The sequence below is a fragment of the Salvelinus fontinalis genome, chromosome 12, assembly GCF_029448725.1.
Source record: "Salvelinus fontinalis isolate EN_2023a chromosome 12, ASM2944872v1, whole genome shotgun sequence".
Taxonomy (NCBI): Eukaryota; Metazoa; Chordata; class Actinopteri; order Salmoniformes; family Salmonidae; genus Salvelinus; species Salvelinus fontinalis.
In genome coordinates, this window is record NC_074676.1 from 59,208,943 (window position 1) to 59,230,948 (window position 22,006).

General features: G+C 49.5%; 1 protein-coding gene across 4 annotated transcripts in view; it reads left to right on the forward strand.

Annotated features, from left to right (window-relative positions):
• The window catches only part of jade3 (jade family PHD finger 3), a 97,785-nt gene that overhangs the window by 33,704 nt on the left and 42,075 nt on the right, over positions 1-22,006 (forward strand). For all 4 annotated transcript variants that reach the window (XM_055941223.1, XM_055941225.1, XM_055941226.1 and 1 more), the window contains one exon: positions 3,560-3,727. In XM_055941223.1, coding sequence (XP_055797198.1) covers positions 3,560-3,727 — 168 coding nt within the window. The remainder of the gene's footprint in view (positions 1-3,559; positions 3,728-22,006) is intronic.

The window sequence follows — 22,006 nt, forward strand, 5'->3', positions numbered from 1 at the left end:
CTTTCTTCGTCATAAATACATCTAACCCACTGTGTTAACCCACTGTCAATTCAAGGGCTTTATTGGCCATATGGGAAACTTATGTTTACATTGCCACAGCAAGTGAAATAGATAATAAACTATAAAAAAAATGACACTCGCACAAGATCCAAAATAATAGAGACATTACAAATGTCATATTTGTATATACAGTGTTGTTTATAAGTTTATAATTAGCGGGTATCGGCCTAATTCTGCTCTGCATGCATTATTTTGTGTTTTACGTTGTACACAGAGGATATTTTTGCAGAATCTCAATTTGGTGAAATCTTGGTTGGTGAGCGGACCCCAGACCTCACAACCATAAAGGCAATGGGTTCTATAACTGATTCAAGTATTTTTTTAGCCAGATCCTAATTGGTATGTCGAAATGTTGTTCCTTTTGATGGCATAGAATGCCCTTCTTGCCTTGTCTCTCAGATCGTTCACAGCTTTGTGGAAGTTACCGTTGGCGCTGATGTTTAGGCCGAGGTAGGTATTATTTTTTTGTGTGCTCTAGGGCAACGGTGACTAGATGGAATTTGTATTTGTTGTCTTGGCAGCTACCCTTTTTTGGAACACCATTATTTTTGTTTTAGAGATTTACTGTCAGGGCCCAGGTCTGTCAGGGCCCAGGTCTGTCAGGGCCCAGGTCTGTCAGGGCCCAGGTCTGTCAGGGCCCAGGTCTGTCAGGGCCCAGGTCTGTCAGGGCCCAGGTCTGTCAGGGCCCAGGTCTGTCAGGGCCCAGGTCTGTCAGGGCCCAGGTCTGCTGTAGGCCCTCCTTGGTTGGGGACAGAAGCACCAGATCATCAGCAAACAGTAGACATTTGACTTCAGATTCTAGTAGGGTGAGGCCGGGTGCTGCAGGTCGAGTCGGGTGAGGCCGGGGGCTGCAGGTCGAGTCGGGTGAGGCCGGGTGCTGCAGGTCGAGTCGGGTGAGGCCGGGTGCTGCAGGTCGAGTCGGGTGAGGCCGGGGGCTGCAGGTCGAGTCGGGTGAGGCCGGGGGCTGCAGGTCGAGTCGGGTGAGGCCGGGGGCTGCAGGTCGAGTCGGGTGAGGCCGGGGGCTGCAGGTCGAGTCGGGTGAGGCCGGGTGCTGCAGGTCGAGTCGGGTGAGGCCGGGTGCTGCAGGTCGAGTCGGGTGAGGCCGGGGGCTGCAGGTCGAGTCGGGTGAGGCCGGGGGCTGCAGGTCGAGTCGGGTGAGGCCGGGGGCTGCAGGTCGAGTCGGGTGAGGCCGGGGGCTGCAGGTCGAGTCGGGTGAGGCCGGGGGCTGCAGGTCGAGTCGGGTGAGGCCGGGGGCTGCAGGTCGAGTCGGGTGAGGCCGGGGGCTGCAGGTCGAGTGCCCTCGCCAAAATCGTTGATATATGTTGAAGAGGGTGGGGCTTGAGCTGCATCTGTCTCACCCCACAGCCCTGTGGAAAGAAATTTGAGTTTTCCCAATTTTAACCGCACACTTGTTTGTGTACATAGATTTTATAATGTCGTAAGTTTTTCCCCAACACCAGTTTTCATCAATTTGTTTAGCCGACCCTCAGGCCAAATTGAGTCAAAAGCTTTTTTGAGATCAGCAATGCATGAGAAGACTTTGCCTTTGTTTTGGTTTGTTTCTTTGATTTGACATTTGCTCAGTACATTGTGTTCATTGAGGAAATGTACGAGTCTGCTGTTCATGATAATGCAGAGGATTTTCCCAAGGTTCCTGTTGACGCATATCCCACGGTAGTTATTGGGGTCAAATTTGTCTCCACTTTTGTGGATTGGGGTGATGAGTCCTTGGTTCCAAATATTGGGGACGATGCCAGAGCTAAGGACGATGTTAAAGAGTTTTAGTATTTTAAGCCAATTGGAATTTGTTGTCTGTATATTTGATCATTTCATTGAGGATTCCATCAACACCACAGGCCTTTTTGTGTTGGAGGGTTTGTATTTTGTCCTGTAGTTCATTTCAAGGTAATTGGAGAATCCAGTGGGTTCTGGTCGTCTTGAATAGTTTATTCTTCTAAGATTTGTATTTGATCATGTCTATGTTTTTGCTATTTGTTCTTTGTTATAGGGCCCAACAAATTATTCCGGATTAAGTGATATGACATGCTATTCTATAAAATCCTTTCTCTAATTAATATTACCTAATTGAGCTAATCATGTTTAAAAATATATATATACAGTATATCACAAAAGTGAGTACACCCCTCACATGTTTGTAAATATTTGAGTATATCTTTTCATGTGACAACACTGAAGAAATGACACTTTGCTACAATGTAAGGTAGTGAGTGTACAGCTTGTATAACAGTGTAAATTTGCTGTCCCCTCAAAATAACTCAATACACAGCCATTAATGTTTAAACCGCTGGCAACAAAAGTGAGTACACCCCTAAGTGAAAATGTCAAAATTGGGCCCAAAGTACAACAAAGTTGTAAAATCTTCACGAATCCTGGCTAACAAGTTGAATCAGCAGTACAAAATTGGGTTTAATTATTTATTTACTAAATACCTAACTAATCACACAGAATTACATATACACAGAACGAATCATACCTTGATTACAAATTATGTCGTGAAGGAAAACATCCCTAGCGGACGGAACGGATATGACAGCTGGTTACACAAAGTGGCGTCGTTGTGTGGTAGACGGGATACTCTGTCCGTCCTTTCCTAGCCCACGTTTGCAGCTGCTATTGCTAACTCAACGGCTAGGAGGTATCACTTTTGTAGCGAATAAGAGTTCAAAATACATACCATTCGCAACCAAAGCTCACGCTGAGGTTGGCTTCGTTCTGTAGTTATTATCTGAAACCTTCTGACATCGGATCGTCATCCTAATGTACCCGGAACAGAAAGTTATATTGTCGTCAAGGCTTTATATAGGAAGGGAGAGGAGGGCGTGTTTCATAGTTTATAACCAATGTCTCTTCACGTGGGCGGGCCACCGAGTCGGGTCTAATTCACTCATGAAAACCCAATTCTCACATTTTAGAAGCTAAAATCACATTTCATCCCCTCACAAATAATTTCATATTCAAACATTTACATTGCACAACAATTCCATGTGAATCTGATAACTATAATGTGTAGACTTTCCACTGTACCGTTTATGTCATTCTATCATTGATGAGAATGTCTCAGATGACAACCGAACTGACATCATATTCATATGTTCAACTGGTTGGATTACCAAAACATGGTTCATTTCCCCGTCACCTTCTGATGTTCCCAGAATCTCTATGTTAACCAAGGGATTTTCAATAGTCACATCAGTAGGGTAGAGAGAGGGAAAAAGGGGGCAGTGGTATTTATGACTGTTATAAACCTACCCAGCGCCATGACACTTACATCTCGGTTTTGGATAGATAACTCTTCGTGTTTTAGTGTTTACCACTTCTGGGAAAATTGGAAGTCTATGGATTCTTCAATTACTTTGAGCTGATTTCTGACGTGCTGTTCCTCCCCACCCGTAGTGTATATCTGTATTGTTTTAGTGATTCCCCATCCCCAAGTCTCCTCTCCCTGTCTGCCTGTTAACCTACTGTCTCTCCTGCCCAGGCGTGTTATGGTATAGTGAAGGTACCAGATGGTAACTGGCTGTGCAGGACGTGTGTCCTGGGCATCGACCCCCAGTGCCAGCTGTGCCCCATCAAGGGAGGGGCGATGAAGGCTACGAGGGCGGGCACCAAGTGGGCACACGTCAGCTGTGCCCTGTGGATCCCTGAGGTAAAAATTTATATCTCTATCTGACTGACGGTACGGTCCTGTATATCTCTAGTTGACTGACGGTACGGTCCTGTATATCTCTAGTTGACTGACTGACGGTCCTGTATATCTCTAGCTGACTGACGGTCCTGTGTATCTCTAGCTGACTGACGGTACGGTCCTGTATATCTCTAGCTGACTGACGGTCCTGTGTATCTCTAGCTGACTGACGGTACGGTCCTGTGTATCTCTAGCTGACTGACGGTACGGTCCTGTATATCTCTAGCTGACTGACGGTACGGTCCTGTATATCTCTAGCTGACTGACGGTACGGTCCTGTGTATCTCTAGCTGACTGACGGTACGGTCCTGTATATCTCTAGCTGACTGACGGTCCTGTATATCTCTAGCTGACTGACGGTACGGTCCTGTATATCTCTAGCTGACTGACGGTCCTGTGTATCTCTAGCTGACTGGCGGTACGGTCCTGTATATCTCTAACTGACTGACGGTCCTGTATATCTCTAGCTGACTGACGGTACGGTCCTGTGTATCTCTAGCTGACTGACGGTCCTGTATATCTCTAGCTGACTGACGGTCCTGTATATCTCTAGCTGACTGACGGTACGGTCCTGTATATCTCTAGCTGACTGACGGTCCTGTATATCTCTAGCTGACTGACGGTCCTGTGTATCTCTAGCTGGCTGACGGTACGGTCCTGTGTATCTCTAGCTGACTGACGGTCCTGTGTATCTCTAGCTGACTGACGGTACGGTCCTGTATATCTCTAGCTGACTGACGGTACGGTCCTGTATATATCTAGCTGACTGACGGTCCTGTATATCTCTAGCTGACTGACGGTCCTGTGTATCTCTAGCTGACTGACGGTACGGTCCTGTATATCTCTAGCTGACTGACGGTACGGTCCTGTATATATCTAGCTGACTGACGGTCCTGTATATCTCTAGCTGACTGACGGTCCTGTGTATCTCTAGCTGACTGACGGTACGGTCCTGTGTATCTCTAGCTGACTGACGGTACGGTCCTGTATATCTCTAGCTGACTGACGGTCCTGTATATCTCTAGCTGACTGACGGTCCTGTATATCTCTAGCTGACTGACGGTCCTGTATATCTCTAGCTGACTGACGGTCCTGTATATCTCTAGCTGACTGACGGTCCTGTATATCTCTAGCTGACTGACGGTCCTGTATATCTCTAGCTGACTGACTGACGGTCCTGTATATCTCTAGCTGACTGACGGTACGGTCCTGTATATCTCTAGCTGACTGACGGTCCTGTATATCTCTAGCTGACTGACGGTCCTGTATATCTCTAGCTGACTGACGGTACGGTCCTGTATATCTCTAGCTGACTGACGGTCCTGTATATCTCTAGCTGACTGACGGTCCTGTATATCTCTAGCTGACTGACGGTCCTGTGTATCTCTAGCTGACTGACGGTACGGTCCTGTGTATCTCTAGCTGACTGACGGTCCTGTATATCTCTAGCTGACTGACGGTCTTGTATATCTCTAGCTGACTGACGGTCTTGTATATCTCTAGCTGACTGACGGTCCTGTATATCTCTAGCTGACTGACGGTCCTGTATATCTCTAGCTGACTGACGGTCCTGTATATCTCTAGCTGACTGACGGTACGGTCCTGTATATATCTAGCTGACTGACGGTCCTGTATATCTCTAGCTGACTGACGGTCCTGTGTATCTCTAGCTGGCTGACGGTACGGTCCTGTGTATCTCTAGCTGACTGACGGTCCTGTGTATCTCTAGCTGACTGACGGTACGGTCCTGTGTATCTCTAGCTGACTGACGGTACGGTCGTGTGTATCTCTAGCTGACTGACGGTACGGTCCTGTATATCTCTAGGTGACTGACGGTCCTGTGTATCTCTAGCTGACTGACGGTACGGTCCTGTATATCTCTAGCTGACTGACGGTCCTGTATATCTCTAGCTGACTGACGGTACGGTCCTGTATATCTCTAGCTGACTGACGGTCCTGTATATCTCTAGCTGACTGACGGTCCTGTGTATCTCTAGCTGACTGACGGTCCTGTGTATCTCTAGCTGACTGACGGTACGGTCCTGTGTATCTCTAGCTGACTGACGGTCCTGTATATCTCTAGCTGACTGACGGTCTTGTATATCTCTAGCTGACTGACGGTCCTGTATATCTCTAGCTGACTGACGGTCCTGTATATCTCTAGCTGACTGACGGTCCTGTATATCTCTAGCTGACTGACGGTCTTGTATATCTCTAGCTGACTGACGGTCCTGTATATCTCTAGCTGACTGACGGTCCTGTATATCTCTAGCTGACTGACGGTCCTGTATATCTCTAGCTGACTGACGGTACGGTCCTGTATATCTCTAGCTGACTGACGGTACGGTCCTGTATATATCTAGCTGACTGACGGTCCTGTATATCTCTAGCTGACTGACGGTCCTGTGTATCTCTAGCTGGCTGACGGTACGGTCCTGTGTATCTCTAGCTGACTGACGGTCCTGTGTATCTCTAGCTGACTGACGGTACGGTCCTGTGTATCTCTAGCTGACTGACGGTACGGTCCTGTGTATCTCTAGCTGACTGACGGTACGGTCCTGTATATCTCTAGCTGACTGACGGTACGGTCCTGTATATCTCTAGCTGACTGACGGTCCTGTATATCTCTAGCTGACTGACGGTCCTGTATATCTCTAGCTGACTGACGGTCCTGTATATCTCTAGCTGAATGACGGTACGGTCCTGTATATCTCTAGCTGACTGACGGTCCTGTATATCTCTAGCTGACTGACGGTCCTGTGTATCTCTAGCTGACTGACGGTACTGTGTATCTCTAGCTGACTGACGGTACGGTCCTGTATATCTCTAGCTGACTGACGGTCCTGTGTATCTCTAGCTAGCTGACTGACGGTCCTGTGTATCTCTAGCTGGCTGACGGTACGGTCCTGTATATCTCTAGCTGACTGACGGTACGGTCCTGTATATCTCTAGCTGACTGACGGTACGTTCCTGTGTATCTCTAGCTGACTGACGGTCCTGTGTATCTCTAACTGACTGACGGTACGGTCCTGTGTATCTCTAGCTGACTGACGGTAGGGTCCTGTATATCTCTAGCTGACTGACGGTACGGTCCTGTGTATCTCTAGCTGACTGACGGTACGGTCCTGTGTATCTCTAGCTGACTGACGGTCCTGTGTATCTCTAGCTGACTGACGTTCCGGTCCTGTGTATCTCTAGCTGACTGACGGTACGGTCCTGTATATCTCTACCTGACTGACGGTACGGTCCTGTATATCTCTAGCTGACTGACGGTCCTGTGTATCTCTAGCTGACTGACGGTACGGTCCTGTATATCTCTAGGTGACTGACGGTCCTGTATATCTCTAGCTGACTGACGGTCCTGTGTATCTCTAGCTGACTGACGGTCCTGTGTATCTCTAGCTGACTGACGGTCCTGTGTATCTCTAGCTGACTGACGGTCCTGTGTATCTCTAGCTGACTGACGGTCCTGTGTATCTCTAGCTGACTGACGGTCCTGTGTATCTCTAGCTGACTGACGGTCCTGTGTATCTCTAGCTGACTGACGGTCCTGTGTATCTCTAGCTGACTGACGGTACGGTCCTGTATATCTCTAGCTGACTGACGGTCCTGTATATCTCTAGCTGACTGACGGTCCTGTATATCTCTAGCTGACTGACGGTCCTGTATATCTCTAGCTGACTGACGGTCCTGTATATCTCTAGCTGACTGACGGTCCTGTGTATCTCTAGCTGACTGACGGTCCTGTGTATCTCTAGCTGACTGACGGTACGGTCCTGTATATCTCTAGCTGACTGACGGTCCTGTATATCTCTAGCTGACTGACGGTCCTGTATATCTCTAGCTGACTGACGGTCCTGTATATCTCTAGCTGACTGACGGTCCTGTGTATCTCTAGCTGACTGACGGTCCTGTGTATCTCTAGCTGACTGACGGTCCTGTATATCTCTAGCTGACTGACGGTCCTGTATATCTCTAGCTGACTGACGGTCCTGTATATCTCTAGCTGACTGACGGTCCTGTATATCTCTAGCTGACTGACGGTCCTGTATATCTCTAGCTGACTGACGGTACGGTCCTGTATATATCTAGCTGACTGACGGTCCTGTGTATCTCTAGCTGACTGACGGTCCTGTGTATCTCTAGCTGGCTGACGGTACGGTCCTGTGTATCTCTAGCTGACTGACGGTCCTGTGTATCTCTAGCTGACTGACGGTACGGTCCTGTGTATCTCTAGCTGACTGACGGTACGGTCCTGTGTATCTCTAGCTGACTGACGGTACGGTCCTGTATATCTCTAGGTGACTGACGGTCCTGTGTATCTCTAGCTGACTGACGGTACGGTCCTGTATATCTCTAGCTGACTGGCGGTCCTGTATATCTCTAGCTGACTGACGGTACGGTCCTGTATATCTCTAGCTGACTGACGGTACGGTCCTGTGTATCTCTAGCTGACTGACGGTCCTGTATATCTCTAGCTGACTGACGGTCCTGTGTATCTCTAGCTGACTGACGGTCCTGTGTATCTCTAGCTGACTGACGGTAGGGTCCTGTATATCTCTAGCTGACTGACGGTACGGTCCTGTGTATCTCTAGCTGACTGACGGTACGGTCCTGTATATCTCTAGCTGACTGACGGTCCTGTGTATCTCTAGCTGACTGACGTTCCGGTCCTGTGTATCTCTAGCTGACTGACGGTACGGTCCTGTATATCTCTACCTGACTGACGGTACGGTCCTGTATATCTCTAGCTGACTGACGGTCCTGTGTATCTCTAGCTGACTGACGGTACGGTCCTGTATATCTCTAGGTGACTGACGGTCCTGTGTATCTCTAGCTGACTGACGGTCCTGTGTATCTCTAGCTGACTGACGGTCCTGTGTATCTCTAGCTGACTGACGGTCCTGTGTATCTCTAGCTGACTGACGGTCCTGTGTATCTCTAGCTGACTGACGGTCCTGTGTATCTCTAGCTGACTGACGGTCCTGTGTATCTCTAGCTGACTGACGGTCCTGTGTATCTCTAGCTGACTGACGGTCCTGTGTATCTCTAGCTGACTGACGGTACGGTCCTGTATATCTCTAGCTGACTGACGGTCCTGTATATCTCTAGCTGACTGACGGTCCTGTATATCTCTAGCTGACTGACGGTCCTGTATATCTCTAGCTGACTGACGGTCCTGTATATCTCTAGCTGACTGACGGTCCTGTATATCTCTAGCTGATTGACGGTCCTGTATATCTCTAGCTGACTGACGGTACGGTCCTGTATATATCTAGCTGACTGACGGTCCTGTATATCTCTAGCTGACTGACGGTCCTGTGTATCTCTAGCTGACTGACGGTACGGTCCTGTATATCTCTAGCTGACTGACGGTACGGTCCTGTATATATCTAGCTGACTGACGGTCCTGTATATCTCTAGCTGACTGACGGTCCTGTGTATCTCTAGCTGACTGACGGTACGGTCCTGTGTATCTCTAGCTGACTGACGGTACGGTCCTGTATATCTCTAGCTGACTGACGGTCCTGTATATCTCTAGCTGACTGACGGTCCTGTATATCTCTAGCTGACTGACGGTCCTGTATATCTCTAGCTGACTGACGGTCCTGTATATCTCTAGCTGACTGACGGTCCTGTATATCTCTAGCTGACTGACGGTCCTGTATATCTCTAGCTGACTGACGGTCCTGTATATCTCTAGCTGACTGACGGTCCTGTATATCTCTAGCTGACTGACGGTCCTGTATATCTCTAGCTGACTGACGGTCCTGTATATCTCTAGCTGACTGACGGTCCTGTATATCTCTAGCTGACTGACGGTCCTGTATATCTCTAGCTGACTGACGGTACGGTCCTGTATATCTCTAGCTGACTGACGGTACGGTCCTGTATATCTCTAGCTGACTGACGGTCCTGTATATCTCTAGCTGACTGACGGTACGGTCCTGTATATCTCTAGCTGACTGACGGTCCTGTATATCTCTAGCTGACTGACGGTCCTGTATATCTCTAGCTGACTGACGGTCCTGTATATCTCTAGCTGACTGACGGTCCTGTATATCTCTAGCTGACTGACGGTCCTGTGTATCTCTAGCTGACTGACGGTACGGTCCTGTGTATCTCTAGCTGACTGACGGTCCTGTATATCTCTAGCTGACTGACGGTCTTGTATATCTCTAGCTGACTGACGGTCCTGTATATCTCTAGCTGACTGACGGTCCTGTATATCTCTAGCTGACTGACGGTCCTGTATATCTCTAGCTGACTGACGGTCCTGTATATCTCTAGCTGACTGACGGTACGGTCCTGTATATATCTAGCTGACTGACGGTCCTGTATATCTCTAGCTGACTGACGGTCCTGTGTATCTCTAGCTGGCTGACGGTACGGTCCTGTGTATCTCTAGCTGACTGACGGTCCTGTGTATCTCTAGCTGACTGACGGTACGGTCCTGTGTATCTCTAGCTGACTGACGGTACGGTCCTGTGTATCTCTAGCTGACTGACGGTACGGTCCTGTATATCTCTAGGTGACTGACGGTCCTGTGTATCTCTAGCTGACTGACGGTACGGTCCTGTATATCTCTAGCTGACTGACGGTCCTGTATATCTCTAGCTGACTGACGGTACGGTCTTGTATATCTCTAGCTGACTGACGGTCCTGTATATCTCTAGCTGACTGACGGTCCTGTGTATCTCTAGCTGACTGACGGTCCTGTGTATCTCTAGCTGACTGACGGTACGGTCCTGTGTATCTCTAGCTGACTGACGGTCCTGTATATCTCTAGCTGACTGACGGTCTTGTATATCTCTAGCTGACTGACGGTCCTGTATATCTCTAGCTGACTGACGGTCCTGTATATCTCTAGCTGACTGACGGTCCTGTATATCTCTAGCTGACTGACGGTCCTGTATATCTCTAGCTGACTGACGGTACGGTCCTGTATATCTCTAGCTGACTGACGGTACGGTCCTGTATATATCTAGCTGACTGACGGTCCTGTATATCTCTAGCTGACTGACGGTCCTGTGTATCTCTAGCTGGCTGACGGTACGGTCCTGTGTATCTCTAGCTGACTGACGGTCCTGTGTATCTCTAGCTGACTGACGGTACGGTCCTGTGTATCTCTAGCTGACTGACGGTACGGTCCTGTGTATCTCTAGCTGACTGACGGTACGGTCCTGTATATCTCTAGCTGACTGACGGTACGGTCCTGTATATCTCTAGCTGACTGACGGTCCTGTATATCTCTAGCTGACTGACGGTCCTGTATATCTCTAGCTGACTGACGGTCCTGTGTATCTCTAGCTGACTGACGGTACTGTGTATCTCTAGCTGACTGACGGTACGGTCCTGTATATCTCTAGCTGACTGACGGTCCTGTGTATCTCTAGCTAGCTGACTGACGGTCCTGTGTATCTCTAGCTGGCTGACGGTACGGTCCTGTATATCTCTAGCTGACTGACGGTACGGTCCTGTATATCTCTAGCTGACTGACGGTACGTTCCTGTGTATTTCAGCTGACTGACGGTCCTGTGTATCTCTAGCTGACTGACGGTAGGGTCCTGTATATCTCTAGCTGACTGACGGTACGGTCCTGTGTATCTCTAGCTGACTGACGGTACGGTCCTGTGTATCTCTAGCTGACTGACGTTCCGGTCCTGTGTATCTCTAGCTGACTGACGGTACGGTCCTGTATATCTCTACCTGACTGACGGTACGGTCCTGTATATCTCTAGCTGACTGACGGTCCTGTGTATCTCTAGCTGACTGACGGTACGGTCCTGTATATCTCTAGGTGACTGACGGTCCTGTATATCTCTAGCTGACTGACGGTCCTGTGTATCTCTAGCTGACTGACGGTCCTGTGTATCTCTAGCTGACTGACGGTCCTGTGTATCTCTAGCTGACTGACGGTCCTGTGTATCTCTAGCTGACTGACGGTCCTGTGTATCTCTAACTGACTGACGGTCCTGTGTATCTCTAGCTGACTGACGGTCCTGTGTATCTCTAGCTGACTGACGGTCCTGTGTATCTCTAACTGACTGACGGTACGGTCCTGTGTATCTCTAGCTGACTGACGGTCCTGTATATCTCTAGCTGACTGACGGTCCTGTATATCTCTAGCTGACTGACGGTCCTGTATATCTCTAGCTGACTGACGGTCCTGTGTATCTCTAGCTGACTGACGGTACGGTCCTGTATATCTCTAGGTGACTGACGGTCCTGTATATCTCTAGCTGACTGACGGTCCTGTGTATCTCTAGCTGACTGACGGTCCTGTGTATCTCTAGCTGACTGACGGTCCTGTGTATCTCTAGCTGACTGACGGTCCTGTGTATCTCTAGCTGACTGACGGTCCTGTGTATCTCTAGCTGACTGACGGTCCTGTGTATCTCTAGCTGACTGACGGTACGGTCCTGTATATCTCTAGCTGACTGACGGTCCTGTATATCTCTAGCTGACTGACGGTCCTGTATATCTCTAGCTGACTGACGGTCCTGTGTATCTCTAGCTGACTGACGGTCCTGTGTATCTCTAGCTGACTGACGGTACGGTCCTGTATATCTCTAGGTGACTGACGGTCCTGTATATCTCTAGCTGACTGACGGTCCTGTGTATCTCTAGCTGACTGACGGTCCTGTGTATCTCTAGCTGACTGACGGTCCTGTGTATCTCTAGCTGACTGACGGTCCTGTGTATCTCTAGCTGACTGACGGTCCTGTGTATCTCTAGCTGACTGACGGTCCTGTGTATCTCTAGCTGACTGACGGTCCTGTGTATCTCTAGCTGACTGACGGTCCTGTGTATCTCTAGCTGACTGACGGTACGGTCCTGTATATCTCTAGCTGACTGACGGTCCTGTATATCTCTAGCTGACTGACGGTCCTGTATATCTCTAGCTGACTGACGGTCCTGTATATCTCTAGCTGACTGACGGTCCTGTATATCTCTAGCTGACTGACGGTCCTGTATATCTCTAGCTGACTGACGGTACGGTCCTGTGTATCTCTAGCTGACTGACGGTACGGTCCTGTGTATCTCTAGCTGACTGACGGTACGGTCCTGTATATCTCTAGGTGACTGACGGTCCTGTATATCTCTAGCTGACTGACGGTCCTGTGTATCTCTAGCTGACTGACGGTACGGTCCTGTGTATCTCTAGCTGACTGACGGTACGGTCCTGTGTATCTCTAGCTGACTGACGGTACGGTCCTGTATATCTCTAGGTGACTGACGGTCCTGTGTATCTCTAGCTGACTGACGGTACGGTCCTGTATATCTCTAGCTGACTGACGGTCCTGTATATCTCTAGCTGACTGACGGTACGGTCCTGTATATCTCTAGCTGACTGACGGTCCTGTGTATCTCTAGCTGACTGACGGTCCTGTGTATCTCTAGCTGACTGACGGTCCTGTGTATCTCTAGCTGACTGACGGTACGGTCCTGTGTATCTCTAGCTGACTGACGGTCCTGTATATCTCTAGCTGACTGACGGTCTTGTATATCTCTAGCTGACTGACGGTCCTGTATATCTCTAGCTGACTGACGGTCCTGTATATCTCTAGCTGACTGACGGTCCTGTATATCTCTAGCTGACTGACGGTCCTGTATATCTCTAGCTGACTGACGGTACGGTCCTGTATATCTCTAGCTGACTGACGGTACGGTCCTGTATATCTCTAGCTGACTGACGGTACGGTCCTGTATATATCTAGCTGACTGACGGTCCTGTATATCTCTAGCTGACTGACGGTCCTGTGTATCTCTAGCTGGCTGACGGTACGGTCCTGTGTATCTCTAGCTGACTGACGGTCCTGTGTATCTCTAGCTGACTGACGGTACGGTCCTGTGTATCTCTAGCTGACTGACGGTACGGTCCTGTGTATCTCTAGCTGACTGACGGTACGGTCCTGTATATCTCTAGCTGACTGACGGTACGGTCCTGTATATCTCTAGCTGACTGACGGTCCTGTATATCTCTAGCTGACTGACGGTCCTGTATATCTCTAGCTGACTGACGGTCCTGTATATCTCTAGCTGAATGACGGTACGGTCCTGTATATCTCTAGCTGACTGACGGTCCTGTATATCTCTAGCTGACTGACGGTCCTGTGTATCTCTAGCTGACTGACGGTACTGTGTATCTCTAGCTGACTGACGGTACGGTCCTGTATATCTCTAGCTGACTGACGGTCCTGTGTATCTCTAGCTAGCTGACTGACGGTCCTGTGTATCTCTAGCTGGCTGACGGTACGGTCCTGTATATCTCTAGCTGACTGACGGTACGGTCCTGTATATCTCTAGCTGACTGACGGTACGTTCCTGTGTATCTCTAGCTGACTGACGGTCCTGTGTATCTCTAACTGACTGACGGTACGGTCCTGTTTATCTCTAGCTGACTGACGGTAGGGTCCTGTATATCTCTAGCTGACTGACGGTACGGTCCTGTGTATCTCTAGCTGACTGACGGTACGGTCCTGTGTATCTCTAGCTGACTGACGTTCCGGTCCTGTGTATCTCTAGCTGACTGACGGTACGGTCCTGTATATCTCTACCTGACTGACGGTACGGTCCTGTATATCTCTAGCTGACTGACGGTCCTGTGTATCTCTAGCTGACTGACGGTACGGTCCTGTATATCTCTAGGTGACTGACGGTCCTGTATATCTCTAGCTGACTGACGGTCCTGTGTATCTCTAGCTGACTGACGGTCCTGTGTATCTCTAGCTGACTGACGGTCCTGTGTATCTCTAGCTGACTGACGGTCCTGTGTATCTCTAGCTGACTGACGGTCCTGTGTATCTCTAGCTGACTGACGGTCCTGTGTATCTCTAGCTGACTGACGGTCCTGTGTATCTCTAGCTGACTGACGGTACGGTCCTGTGTATCTCTAGCTGACTGACGGTCCTGTATATCTCTAGCTGACTGACGGTCCTGTATATCTCTAGCTGACTGACGGTCCTGTATATCTCTAGCTGACTTACGGTCCTGTGTATCTCTAGCTGACTGACGGTACGGTCCTGTATATCTCTAGGTGACTGACGGTCCTGTATATCTCTAGCTGACTGACGGTCCTGTGTATCTCTAGCTGACTGACGGTCCTGTGTATCTCTAGCTGACTGACGGTCCTGTGTATCTCTAGCTGACTGACGGTCCTGTGTATCTCTAGCTGACTGACGGTCCTGTGTATCTCTAGCTGACTGACGGTACGGTCCTGTATATCTCTAGCTGACTGACGGTCCTGTATATCTCTAGCTGACTGACGGTCCTGTGTATCTCTAGCTGACTGACGGTCCTGTGTATCTCTAGCTGACTGACGGTACGGTCCTGTATATCTCTAGGTGACTGACGGTCCTGTATATCTCTAGCTGACTGACGGTCCTGTGTATCTCTAGCTGACTGACGGTCCTGTGTATCTCTAGCTGACTGACGGTCCTGTGTATCTCTAGCTGACTGACGGTCCTGTGTATCTCTAGCTGACTGACGGTCCTGTGTATCTCTAGCTGACTGACGGTCCTGTGTATCTCTAGCTGACTGACGGTCCTGTGTATCTCTAGCTGACTGACGGTCCTGTGTATCTCTAGCTGACTGACGGTACGGTCCTGTATATCTCTAGCTGACTGACGGTCCTGTATATCTCTAGCTGACTGACGGTCCTGTATATCTCTAGCTGACTGACGGTCCTGTATATCTCTAGCTGACTGACGGTCCTGTATATCTCTAGCTGACTGACGGTCCTGTATATCTCTAGCTGACTGACGGTCCTGTATATCTCTAGCTGACTGACGGTACGGTCCTGTATATATCTAGCTGACTGACGGTCCTGTATATCTCTAGCTGACTGATGGTCCTGTGTATCTCTAGCTGGCTGACGGTACGGTCCTGTGTATCTCTAGCTGACTGACGGTCCTGTGTATCTCTAGCTGACTGACGGTACGGTCCTGTGTATCTCTAGCTGACTGACGGTACGGTCCTGTGTATCTCTAGCTGACTGACGGTACGGTCCTGTATATCTCTAGGTGACTGACGGTCCTGTGTATCTCTAGCTGACTGACGGTACGGTCCTGTATATCTCTAGCTGACTGACGGTCATGTATATCTCTAGCTGACTGACGGTACGGTCCTGTATATCTCTAGCTGACTGACGGTCCTGTATATCTCTAGCTGACTGACGGTCCTGTGTATCTCTAGCTGACTGACGGTCCTGTGTATCTCTAGCTGACTGACGGTACGGTCCTGTGTATCTCTAGCTGACTGACGGTCCTGTATATCTCTAGCTGACTGACGGTCTTGTATATCTCTAGCTGACTGACGGTCTTGTATATCTCTAGCTGACTGACGGTCCTGTATATCTCTAGCTGACTGACGGTCCTGTATATCTCTAGCTGACTGACGGTCCTGTATATCTCTAGCTGACTGACGGTCCTGTATATCTCTAGCTGACTGACGGTACGGTCCTGTATATCTCTAGCTGACTGACGGTACGGTCCTGTATATATCTAGCTGACTGACGGTCCTGTATATCTCTAGCTGACTGACGGTCCTGTGTATCTCTAGCTGGCTGACGGTACGGTCCTGTGTATCTCTAGCTGACTGACGGTCCTGTGTATCTCTAGCTGACTGACGGTACGGTCCTGTGTATCTCTAGCTGACTGACGGTACGGTCCTGTGTATCTCTAGCTGACTGACGGTACGGTCCTGTGTATCTCTAGCTGACTGACGGTACGGTCCTGTGTATCTCTAGCTGACTGACGGTCCTGTATATCTCTAGCTGACTGACGGTCCTGTATATCTCTAGCTGACTGACGGTCCTGTATATCTCTAGCTGAATGACGGTACGGTCCTGTATATCTCTAGCTGACTGACGGTCCTGTATATCTCTAGCTGACTGACGGTCCTGTGTATCTCTAGCTGACTGACGGTACTGTGTATCTCTAGCTGACTGACGGTACGGTCCTGTATATCTCTAGCTGACTGACGGTCCTGTGTATCTCTAGCTAGCTGACTGACGGTCCTGTGTATCTCTAGCTGGCTGACGGTACGGTCCTGTATATCTCTAGCTGACTGACGGTACGGTCCTGTATATCTCTAGCTGACTGACGGTACGTTCCTGTGTATCTCTAGCTGACTGACGGTCCTGTGTATCTCTAACTGACTGACGGTACGGTCCTGTGTATCTCTAGCTGACTGACGGTAGGGTCCTGTATATCTCTAGCTGACTGACGGTACGGTCCTGTGTATCTCTAGCTGACTGACGGTACGGTCCTGTATATCTCTAGCTGACTGACGGTCCTGTATATCTCTAGGTGACTGACGGTACGGTCCTGTATATCTAGGTGACTGACGGTACGGTCCTGTGTATCTCTAGCTGACTGACGGTACGGTCCTGTGTATCTCTAGCTGACTGACGGTACGGTCCTGTGTATCTCTAGCTGACTGACGGTACGGTCCTGTATATCTCTAGGTGACTGACGGTACGGTCCTGTATATCTCTAGGTGACTGACGGTCCTGTATATCTCTAGGTGACTGACGGTCCTGTATATCTCTAGGTGACTGACGGTCCTGTATATCTCTAGCTGACTGACGTTACGGTCCTGTGTATCTCTAGCTGACTGACGGTACGGTCCTGTATATCTCTAGCTGACTGACGGTCCTGTATATCTCTAGGTGACTGACGGTACGGTCCTGTATATCTAGGTGACTGACGGTACGGTCCTGTGTATCTCTAGCTGACTGACGGTACGGTCCTGTGTATCTCTAGCTGACTGACGGTACGGTCCTGTGTATCTCTAGCTGACTGACGGTACGGTCCTGTATATCTCTAGCTGACTGACGGTACGGTCCTGTATATCTCTAGGTGACTGACGGTACGGTCCTGTATATCTCTAGGTGACTGACGGTCCTGTATATCTCTAGCTGACTGACGGTACGGTCCTGTGTATCTCTAGCTGACTGACGGTACGGTCCTGTATATCTCTAGGTGACTGACGGTCCTGTGTATCTCTAGCTGACTGACGGTACGGTCCTGTATATCTCTAGCTGACTGGCGGTCCTGTATATCTCTAGCTGACTGACGGTACGGTCCTGTATATCTCTAGCTGACTGACGGTACGGTCCTGTGTATCTCTAGCTGACTGACGGTCCTGTATATCTCTAGCTGACTGACGGTCCTGTGTATCTCTAGCTGACTGACGGTCCTGTGTATCTCTAGCTGACTGACGGTAGGGTCCTGTATATCTCTAGCTGACTGACGGTACGGTCCTGTGTATCTCTAGCTGACTGACGGTACGGTCCTGTATATCTCTAGCTGACTGACGGTCCTGTGTATCTCTAGCTGACTGACGTTCCGGTCCTGTGTATCTCTAGCTGACTGACGGTACGGTCCTGTATATCTCTACCTGACTGACGGTACGGTCCTGTATATCTCTAGCTGACTGACGGTCCTGTGTATCTCTAGCTGACTGACGGTACGGTCCTGTATATCTCTAGGTGACTGACGGTCCTGTGTATCTCTAGCTGACTGACGGTCCTGTGTATCTCTAGCTGACTGACGGTCCTGTGTATCTCTAGCTGACTGACGGTCCTGTGTATCTCTAGCTGACTGACGGTCCTGTGTATCTCTAGCTGACTGACGGTCCTGTGTATCTCTAGCTGACTGACGGTCCTGTGTATCTCTAGCTGACTGACGGTCCTGTGTATCTCTAGCTGACTGACGGTCCTGTGTATCTCTAGCTGACTGACGGTACGGTCCTGTATATCTCTAGCTGACTGACGGTCCTGTATATCTCTAGCTGACTGACGGTCCTGTATATCTCTAGCTGACTGACGGTCCTGTATATCTCTAGCTGACTGACGGTCCTGTATATCTCTAGCTGACTGACGGTCCTGTATATCTCTAGCTGATTGACGGTCCTGTATATCTCTAGCTGACTGACGGTACGGTCCTGTATATATCTAGCTGACTGACGGTCCTGTATATCTCTAGCTGACTGACGGTCCTGTGTATCTCTAGCTGACTGACGGTACGGTCCTGTATATCTCTAGCTGACTGACGGTACGGTCCTGTATATATCTAGCTGACTGACGGTCCTGTATATCTCTAGCTGACTGACGGTCCTGTGTATCTCTAGCTGACTGACGGTACGGTCCTGTGTATCTCTAGCTGACTGACGGTACGGTCCTGTATATCTCTAGCTGACTGACGGTCCTGTATATCTCTAGCTGACTGACGGTCCTGTATATCTCTAGCTGACTGACGGTCCTGTATATCTCTAGCTGACTGACGGTCCTGTATATCTCTAGCTGACTGACGGTCCTGTATATCTCTAGCTGACTGACGGTCCTGTATATCTCTAGCTGACTGACGGTCCTGTATATCTCTAGCTGACTGACGGTCCTGTATATCTCTAGCTGACTGACGGTCCTGTATATCTCTAGCTGACTGACGGTCCTGTATATCTCTAGCTGACTGACGGTCCTGTATATCTCTAGCTGACTGACGGTACGGTCCTGTATATCTCTAGCTGACTGACGGTACGGTCCTGTATATCTCTAGCTGACTGACGGTCCTGTATATCTCTAGCTGACTGACGGTACGGTCCTGTATATCTCTAGCTGACTGACGGTCCTGTATATCTCTAGCTGACTGACGGTCCTGTATATCTCTAGCTGACTGACGGTCCTGTATATCTCTAGCTGACTGACGGTCCTGTATATCTCTAGCTGACTGACGGTCCTGTGTATCTCTAGCTGACTGACGGTACGGTCCTGTGTATCTCTAGCTGACTGACGGTCCTGTATATCTCTAGCTGACTGACGGTCTTGTATATCTCTAGCTGACTGACGGTCCTGTATATCTCTAGCTGACTGACGGTCCTGTATATCTCTAGCTGACTGACGGTCCTGTATATCTCTAGCTGACTGACGGTCCTGTATATCTCTAGCTGACTGACGGTACGGTCCTGTATATATCTAGCTGACTGACGGTCCTGTATATCTCTAGCTGACTGACGGTCCTGTGTATCTCTAGCTGGCTGACGGTACGGTCCTGTGTATCTCTAGCTGACTGACGGTCCTGTGTATCTCTAGCTGACTGACGGTACGGTCCTGTGTATCTCTAGCTGACTGACGGTACGGTCCTGTGTATCTCTAGCTGACTGACGGTACGGTCCTGTATATCTCTAGGTGACTGACGGTCCTGTGTATCTCTAGCTGACTGACGGTACGGTCCTGTATATCTCTAGCTGACTGACGGTCCTGTATATCTCTAGCTGACTGACGGTACGGTCCTGTATATCTCTAGCTGACTGACGGTCCTGTATATCTCTAGCTGACTGACGGTCCTGTGTATCTCTAGCTGACTGACGGTCCTGTGTATCTCTAGCTGACTGACGGTACGGTCCTGTGTATCTCTAGCTGACTGACGGTCCTGTATATCTCTAGCTGACTGACGGTCTTGTATATCTCTAGCTGACTGACGGTCCTGTATATCTCTAGCTGACTGACGGTCCTGTATATCTCTAGCTGACTGACGGTCCTGTATATCTCTAGCTGACTGACGGTCCTGTATATCTCTAGCTGACTGACGGTACGGTCCTGTATATCTCTAGCTGACTGACGGTACGGTCCTGTATATCTCTAGCTGACTGACGGTCCTGTATATCTCTAGCTGACTGACGGTCCTGTGTATCTCTAGCTGGCTGACGGTACGGTCCTGTGTATCTCTAGCTGACTGACGGTCCTGTGTATCTCTAGCTGACTGACGGTACGGTCCTGTGTATCTCTAGCTGACTGACGGTACGGTCCTGTGTATCTCTAGCTGACTGACGGTACGGTCCTGTATATCTCTAGCTGACTGACGGTACGGTCCTGTATATCTCTAGCTGACTGACGGTCCTGTATATCTCTAGCTGACTGACGGTCCTGTATATCTCTAGCTGACTGACGGTCCTGTGTATCTCTAGCTGACTGACGGTCCTGTGTATCTCTAGCTGACTGACGGTCCTGTGTATCTCTAGCTGACTGACGGTCCTGTGTATCTCTAGCTGACTGACGGTCCTGTGTATCTCTAGCTGACTGACGGTCCTGTGTATCTCTAGCTGACTGACGGTCCTGTGTATCTCTAGCTGACTGACGGTACGGTCCTGTGTATCTCTAGCTGACTGACGGTCCTGTATATCTCTAGCTGACTGACGGTCCTGTATATCTCTAGCTGACTGACGGTCCTGTATATCTCTAGCTGACTGACGGTCCTGTATATCTCTAGCTGACTGACGGTCCTGTGTATCTCTAGCTGACTGACGGTACGGTCCTGTATATCTCTAGGTGACTGACGGTCCTGTATATCTCTAGCTGACTGACGGTCCTGTGTATCTCTAGCTGACTGACGGTCCTGTGTATCTCTAGCTGACTGACGGTCCTGTGTATCTCTAGCTGACTGACGGTCCTGTGTATCTCTAGCTGACTGACGGTCCTGTGTATCTCTAGCTGACTGACGGTCCTGTGTATCTCTAGCTGACTGACGGTACGGTCCTGTATATCTCTAGCTGACTGACGGTCCTGTATATCTCTAGCTGACTGACGGTCCTGTGTATCTCTAGCTGACTGACGGTCCTGTGTATCTCTAGCTGACTGACGGTACGGTCCTGTATATCTCTAGGTGACTGACGGTCCTGTATATCTCTAGCTGACTGACGGTCCTGTGTATCTCTAGCTGACTGACGGTCCTGTGTATCTCTAGCTGACTGACGGTCCTGTGTATCTCTAGCTGACTGACGGTCCTGTGTATCTCTAGCTGACTGACGGTCCTGTGTATCTCTAGCTGACTGACGGTCCTGTGTATCTCTAGCTGACTGACGGTCCTGTGTATCTCTAGCTGACTGACGGTCCTGTGTATCTCTAGCTGACTGACGGTACGGTCCTGTATATCTCTAGCTGACTGACGGTCCTGTATATCTCTAGCTGACTGACGGTCCTGTATATCTCTAGCTGACTGACGGTCCTGTATATCTCTAGCTGACTGACGGTCCTGTATATCTCTAGCTGACTGACGGTCCTGTATATCTCTAGCTGACTGACGGTACGGTCCTGTGTATCTCTAGCTGACTGACGGTACGGTCCTGTGTATCTCTAGCTGACTGACGGTACGGTCCTGTATATCTCTAGGTGACTGACGGTCCTGTATATCTCTAGCTGACTGACGGTCCTGTGTATCTCTAGCTGACTGACGGTAC